This window comes from Chrysochloris asiatica, unplaced genomic scaffold (genome assembly GCF_000296735.1).
Source record: "Chrysochloris asiatica unplaced genomic scaffold, ChrAsi1.0 scaffold00138, whole genome shotgun sequence".
Classification (NCBI taxonomy): domain Eukaryota; kingdom Metazoa; phylum Chordata; class Mammalia; order Afrosoricida; family Chrysochloridae; genus Chrysochloris; species Chrysochloris asiatica.
In genome coordinates this window covers 3899051-3907202 of record NW_006408656.1, presented here as the reverse complement: position 1 = coordinate 3907202, position 8152 = coordinate 3899051, and the positions used below count along the sequence as shown (strand labels likewise).

At 45.4% G+C, this 8152-nt stretch overlaps 1 protein-coding gene across 1 annotated transcript in view; it reads left to right on the top strand.

Moving 5' to 3' along the window:
* Positions 1 to 5693: 5693 nt before the first annotated feature.
* Positions 5694 to 8152, top strand: part of LOC102841383 (keratin, type II cuticular Hb5-like) — a 20657-nt gene continuing 18198 nt past the window's right edge. The window contains exon 1 of the mRNA XM_006870011.1: positions 5694 to 6116. Coding sequence (XP_006870073.1) covers positions 5694 to 6116 — 423 coding nt within the window. The remainder of the gene's footprint in view (positions 6117 to 8152) is intronic.

Genomic DNA, 8152 nt, shown 5'->3' with positions numbered 1-8152 from the left:
TGAACAGAAAATTTCAAAGATCAGCTCGAGAAGATAAAGCCAAATATTACAACAAAATGTGCAAAGATCTGGAGTCAGAAAACCAAAAAGGAAGAGTATGCTCAGCATTTCTCAAGCTGGGGGAACTGAAGAAAAAATTTAAGCCTTGACTTTCATTACTGAAAGTCAAATTATTGAATGATGCAGAAAGCATCAAGAGAAGATGGAAGGAATACACAGAGTCACTGTACCAGAAGGAAATGGTTAATGTTCAATTGGTTTCAAGAGGTAGCATAAGATCAAGAGCCAATGATACTGAAGGAAGAAGTCCAAGGTGCATTGAAGGAATTGACAAAGAGCAAGGCACCAGGAATTGATGGAATAAAAATTGAAATCTTTCAAGAAAGGGAGGCGGCACAGAAGGCACTCACTCATCCCTGCCAAGAAATTTGGAAGACAGCTATCTGGCCAACTGATTGGAAGAGACCCATATTTGTGCCCATTCCAAAGAGAGGTGACCCAACAGAATGTGGAAATCATTGGACAATCTCTTTGATATCTCATGTGAGTAAACTTTTACTAAAGGTAATACAGAAATGGCTGCAAGCATTACATTGAGAGAGAACTTCCTAAGGTTCAAGCCGGATTCAGAAGAGGATGTGGAACAAGAGATATCATTGCTGATGTCCGATGGATCTTGGCTGAAAGCACAGAATATCAGAAAGATGTTTACCTGTGCTTTATTGACTATGCAAAGGCTTTGATTGTGTGGATCATGACAAGCTATGGACAGCATTGTGAAGTATAAGTATTCCGGAACACTTAATTGTGCTCATGAGGAATCTGTACCTGGACCAAGTGGCAATTAGTTGTTCGAACAGAACATGGGAACACTGAATAATTTCAAATTAAGAAAGGTGTGTGACAGGGTTGTATTCTCTCACCATACTTATTCAACCTGTATGCTGAGCAAGTAATCCGCGAAGCTGGGTTCTATGAAGAAAAATGTGGCATCAGGATTAGAGGAAGACTCATTAACAACCTGCAATGTGCAGATGATACAAGCTTGCTTGCTGAAAGTGAAGAGGACTTAAAACATTTACTGATAAAGATCAAAGAACCCAGCCTTCGGTATGGATTGAATCTCAATGTAAAGAAAACAAAAATCCTCACCACTGAACCAATAAACAACATTCTTATCAATGAAGAAAAGATTGAAGTTGTCAAGGACTTCATTCTTTTTGGATCAGCTATCAACACTCATGGAAGCAACAGTCAAGAAATCAGTATTGCATTAGGCAAATCTGCTGCACAGGAACTTTTTAAAGTGTTGAAAAGCAAATATGCCAGCTTGAGGACTAAGGTACAACTGACTGACCCAAGCCATGGTATTTTCAATCACCTCATATGCATGCGAAAGCTGGACAGTGAATAAAGAAGACCGTAGAAGAATTGATGCTTTTGAGTTATGGTGTTGGAGATTATTGAAAGTGCCATGGGCTGTCAAAAAAAGCAATAGATCTGTTTTGGAAGAAGTGCAGCCAGAGTGCTCCTTGGAGGACAGGATGACCAAATTTCATCTGTCATACTTTAGACAAATTGTCAGGAGGGATCAGTCGCTGGAGAAGGGTATCATGTTTGGCAAAGTGGAGGATTAGAGAAAAACAGGAAGGCCCCCAGTGAGATGGATTGGCCAAGTGGCAGCATCGATGGACTCAAGCGTTCTGTTGTGCATAGGGTCGTTATGAGTCGGTACCAACTCGATGGCACCTAACAACAACAACAACAAGCATCTAGCTTTATGCCTGACACACAGGCACTTATTGAATGACTGTTGAAGGAATGGGTAAATGAATGAAGTCAGGCCAAGGACTCATGCATGAGTGGGAAGCTGGACCACCAATGCTGCCCTCATGACACAGAGCATCAGTTTGTGTGGGCATCCATCATACCTTTCCTTGTCAAACACCCTCAATTGGTAAGTGAAGGCTTGCTGCCAAAGATGAATCCCAGGTGGGGTGCCCGGGTGAACCATGGACAGGGTTTACTCCTGTGCTCTGTCTTGTCAGGGTCTACCCACACTCCAGCCCTGGCCTGAGGGAACTGGCCAGGAATTGCCAACTTTCTCTTCTGGAGCTGAGAATAGCACATCAGACTATTCACATTGATATTTCCTTCTGATTTTTTTCCTCCTAGATGCCCTCATTAGATTTAAGAATCAGGATCATGAAGAAACCTAGCTATCCTTAAGCCAGAGGCCAAGCAGAAAAGTAACTTGGTGCATTCTCTTACCTACTGACACACTCTCCCAGTCCCTAAATAGAAGACTTCAGGCTTTCTTATGGAGATTAGAGCCCCAACATTCTACAGACCCAAGGTTCACTCTGTCTATGCAAAGTGAGGTGGAGACTTGGCAACTTTATCAGAGCCTGGGTCCCTGAGTGACAGTGTGGAGGAAGTGGGGCCCCACTGGCCAGTTTACTTCACACTACTGTTATGAGTAGTGGTTATGAGTCAGGCTGCGAACTTAAGGTCAGCAGTTCAAAACTACCAGCTGTTCTGCAGGAGAAAGATGAGGGTTTCTGCTCCCGTAAAGATTTACAGCCTCAGAAACCCTATGCGGGGTATGAGTCAGAACCAACTCCACCGCACACCACCACCACCACTGTTAAGTGAGCAAGGAATACTCTTTTGCTGTTTTTGAGCCTTTCAGTGGCTAGGTTTGGGTTAGGGTGGGGGACAGTGGGGCTGGTCAGCCCTAGGTGCAGGCCATAGCAGCCTTATCTGTAGGTGTGTTTTTTTGTGGAAAGTTTAAAAATAATAATATAACAAACTAAAAAATTCATCTACTTATTACCACCATGCTCCAGCAATTCTAAACAATGTCAATGGTTAAAGCCTATCAGGGAAGACTGCTCTTCACCTTTCCACTCCTTGTCCTTCACATATTTTAGTTAACCAAAGGAACCATTATATAATTTGAGGTATGTGTAAAGGCTCACTGGTGGTGCCATGGGTTGAGCACTGGACTGTTAGCCAAAAGGTCAGTGGTTCAAACCCACCAGCAGCTCAGTGGGAGAAAGCTAAGGCAGTTTGCTTCAGTAAAGATGAGTTCTTTTCTGTCATTTAGGGTTGTTATGAATTAAAATTGACTCGATGGTAGCTTCTGTATGCATGCATGCATGTATGTATATATGTATGTATGTATGCATGTATGTATGTATTTATGGAGTCCTGGTGTGGAGCTGTGAGTTAATGGGTTGGAATACAAAATCATTTGAGCCACACAGTTGGCAGTTCAAACTCACCAGTTGCTCCTTGGAAACCCTATACAGGGTCACTATGGGTCGAAACCAACTTGAAGGCACTTAACAACAACAACAACATGTACGTATGTATTTATAGCATTTAGCTTTCTTTGGCGTTCTGGTATGATTCTGTAGGATAAGCAATGGACTGCTAACCGAAAGGTTGGTGGTTCAAACTTACCAGCTGCTCCTTGGAAATCCTATAATGGATAGCTATTAGTCAAAACTGACTTGATGGCACACAACAAGGACACCAACAGTACCGGCTTCCTTTATAACATAGGAATATAGCAGTGCATGCAGTAATGCAGGGCCTCCTGACTGCATAACACTAAGCCATTCTGGGAAAATGAGCTCAGGGGAAAAGGGCCCCAGGCAATTATCTGTGCCTACAGTTGCTTTGGCTTAGCAGTTAAATGCTAGACTGCTAACATCCCTGCCCCCGGACTTGGTGCTATGCTTCCTTAAACATGAGAGTCTAGGAAACCCTATGGTGCAGTCCCACTCTGTCACACACAGGACCACTGTGACAGGGAATGCACTTGGCACCCAGCAACAACAGAATTGCCATGTGATCTTGGTTGCTTCCAAAGGAATTCCATTTCTAGGGTGTATCCCAGCACCCCTTGACCCAGGTTCACCCTTGCAGAGCTGTGCCCAAGATGCAGGAACAAGGCCCTCCTCAGACCAGGGCTCACTGGTGTAGGCTGCTTCCTGTTCCCTCTGGATCCATCCCTACATCCACACACAGCCTGAGAGTGTGTCCACCTTGTTTTTCTGCAGTGGGGATAGGTGATAAAGACCCCAGAAAGACCCACCATTCTTTACTGTTCCATTTGACTCTTTTTCTTGACCCCTTTTCCACTCTTACTCTGTTTCTATGAGAGGGTGTTCCAGAAGGTTATGTCTCATCTTTGTCTTCATGTGGACACAGTGTGTAATGAGTTTACTTAAGGACCTGAGGGGTTGGGTAATTTAGCATAATTATAGTAGGGTCTGCCACTGGTACTATATAAAAAAGGCAGGTGCTTAACCCATTCAATTGCGTTTGCACCCTGCTCTTTCCTGGTACGAAATGGAGGCACCCTACAGAATGGCCTAGGGACAGAGTGACACTCCCTGATCAAAGCTCCCAGAGGCTGAGGTGAGCAGCCACTGGCCAGAGGCCTTGGTTTTGTGCCAAATCTTACCATCCTCGAGGACCTGCTTGGGTTCCATTCTTTGGTGACTTGTTGACCCTCCCATCTGCTGTGATGTGGGTGTCCCTCCTCAAAGCCAGCAACACTCCACCATCATCTTCCTCTCTTGCTGTGAATCTCTTTTGTCTCTGTTTGTTCTCCCAGTGAGATCATAGGCCTCCCTCAGCACCTAGATTAGATGTTTGCTTCTGATGGGGTCTCAGCCCTTACTTGTTAAATGAAGTCCTTGCTTGTTGACTTACCTGGGCTTCCACTCAGGCAGCCCTCTGAGGGCGCTCTAAGGCTTGACACAGAGTCGAGGACAAGACAAGACGAACAAGCTCTCCAGTTATCAGCCATTCCTCTGGTGTCCAGTCTATTCAATTCATCCACTATTTACTGAGGGCCTCCTAAGACAAACCCACTGCCATCATCAATTCTGACACATGATGATCCTCTATAGGGTTTCTGAGACTAAATCTTTGTAAGAGCATATAGCTTCATCTTTCTCCTGAGGAGAGGCTGATGGTTTTGAACCGCCAGCCTTACAGTTACCAGTACAACACTTAACCTGCAGCACCATCTGGGAGACTTTCTGAGGGCCAATTATGTGCTTGCTAATTGCCATTGGGGAGGGGATATAAAGGTGCACAAGACATTCTTTCTGTTTTCAAGGGAGTGATACAAGCCCCAGTAGCAATTCTAAAGACAGAATATAGCTAAGAGTTTTAGTAAGAAAAGACTTAACGAGGTGCCCTCCACATGTGGTCAGCTTAGAAGGATGGACCATTAGAACCTTAGAGGGACATACCCTTAGTGGGACATACATACCCTTAGTGGGACATACCCTTTGAGGCTCAGTATTATGCTGGTCTAGGCCTCCACTTGCCTATGTGGGATAATGATCCCTGGTCTACTCACAGTGCTGAAAGGAAATTAAGGACTTAACAGATATGTCCAGGCCTGTGGGGTTGAAAAGGCAGGGGACAGGTTTATTGTGATGCGGGGTCTCCTTGATATGCTTATTAAAAGAGGCAAGTTTCAGCTTTCCTCTCTGTCTGCTTAGTGGGAGATTCCCACGCTCATAAATGGCTTTAATAACTTTCTCCTGCCTTTTATGTTGTCAAGAGGCCCGTCCTCTGCCTGATAAAAGGCCTTCCCAGCCCCGGTGAGATTCATATCCTCTCAGGTCATTTCCTCTCCCTGGAACAATCTGCAGAGCAGAAGCATGGCCAGCCGTTCTTACCGCATCAGCTCTAGCTGCAGTGCCCGGAATTTCAGCTCCCGCTCTGCGGTCTTGCCCAAGCCTGGGACTCACAATTATGTCAGCGCCATTGCCTATCGTGGAGGCAGTCCTGGGGGGCCGGGTTACAGGCGTCTCAGCGGCTTTGGCAGCCGGAGCCTGTGTGCAGTGGGGTCTCCCCGGATGGCGGTGAGCTGTGCGCGGCCCCTGAGAAGTGGGGGCAGCTTTGGCTATCGGGCAGGAGGCCTTTGTGGGCCCATTCCCCCCTGCATCACCTCCGTGACAGTCAACGAGAGCCTGCTCACACCCCTCAACCTGGAGATCGACCCCAACGCGCAGTGCGTGAAGCATGAAGAGAAGGAACAGATCAAGTGTCTCAACAACAAGTTTGCTGCCTTCATTGACAAGGTGGGTTTGTATGTTGCTCTCAGGAGCTGTGACACGGGAAGGAGTCTGGACCTGGAGCTCAGGAACTGTGTTCAAGTTTTTGGAGTGAGAACTTAACTGAATCAGGGTCTTGCTTTTCTCATTTTTTAAATGTGTGGAGTCGACCAGACCTCCATATAGAACAGGAGGGTTTATTACTGCTATTTAGAATGAGCACTGGACTGTTAATTGCAAGGTCGGTGGTTCAAACCCACTAGCTGCTCCTCAGAAACCCTATATAGGATAGCTATGAGTTGGAACTGACTCAATGGCACTTAACAACACACACCACAACAAGAGCTGAATGCGTGTTTGTGGCTCTAATACTTACGCCCTCCATCTTCCAGATATCTAGTCATTACACAATTAAAGAATGGGCATTATACAATCAAAGATGAGCAGCTTTGCTTAGGCTGATGTCCAATGTCCTTAGCCAGGATTGAGAGGGACCTGGTGACAGGTTCATTTTGGTGAACACTATAGGAAGGTTATGAATTCCCAGGACGTCTGCCTAACACCCCAACTCCCAAATACTTACACAGATTAGAGATGCACAGTTGAGGAATGTAAAGAATGGTTCATAGAGAAGCTACTTAGTTGTACTCTTCTATATTATAGTTTCTGAGTTCTTTTATCTGGTCGAGTAGATAACTTTGGTTTCCTTTGACATAATAATGTGCCTTCTGAGAGCTCACAATCTCATCTTTGGGAGAGGACAGCCACTGAAGTCCAAAAGGACCAGGAAACAACCCATCTTTGAGGTCTGTACCCAGGAGTGCATAAGAAGACATGCACCAGTGTGATGGTGCGTGGGAACTCTGCTTCAGACAATCACCACCGTTAGAAATAGATTTGTCTGTGAGCAGAGGTCCTGTGTGTCCATTCATAACATACAGCCACTGTTCCCTTCCATCAGCATAAAGTGACTGACTATTGATTCGTGAAGGTTGGTCCTCTCACTAGGACACACAGCTTAAGGATGAGGGCAGAGAGGTTAAAATCGAGCCCATGTTCTGCTCACCTAACTGGAAGGGGGATCTTTGCCTAATTTATTCAAAAGCACAGTGAGTGTTCTGAGCACACACTCTAGAAGAGTCTTTGTGGAGTTTTGGGCATCACCAATGTCTGCTCCTGTTGTGAGTGGTCAGCTCTAGGTCTGGGGAAAGAAACTTTCCACTCCCCCAGGGTTGTTTCCTTCAAGATGAGCTCCAGATCTGCACATTGCATGGATGTGGTAGCTCTTACCCTGCAGAGCTGGTAAGCCAATGGGTGCCCCTACTCCCTGGGCATGCATGCTGAAGCTAGAGGTCAATCCTTTTTCCAACATCAGGATTTGGATTCCTTTTACCACCAACACCGGCCACTGAGAGTTGCCCTGTACCAGACTTGTATTTAGGGCTTGAGAGGAAATCACGTAGGTTAGGGCTAGTAACTTCAACCTTCCATGGGGTCTGAAAGACTCATGTGCACCAAGCTAGCTGAAGAGGGGCAGGCCTGCAGAAAGGGGTAAGTGGCTGCTCCTATTGACCTCCAGACACAGGCCCAGCCTTGTCAAAGCTTCTGGTTTGTTAAGAAGACTGGTGCCTTTGTTTCTTAGTGCTGCTATAACACAAATGGCTGGCTTTAATGAACCAATTTATTTTCTTGTCATTGGGAAGCTGAAAGTCTGAATTCAGGGAACTGACTCCAGGTCCTTGGTTGTTTTTTTTTTTCAGCTTCAACAGAAGTTGTTTGGTAATACCCACGTGGTATCAATCCTTCTTGGTTTGTCCTTGCTCGATTCTGTGACTAATTTGCTCCTTATATCTCAGAAGTGGTTGGTTTAAGGTACCTATGCCAAAATCTTCACGTTAACACAGCCAAGAAAACCCTGTTCCCAAATGGGATCCTAATCACTCATATAGGGTTTAGGACTCCAACACATGCTTTTGGGGGATACAATTCAACTCATAACAGTTGGGAAAAAAATCCAGATTCTTGCCTGAAATCACCCAAATATTAAATGTTGGCAATTAATT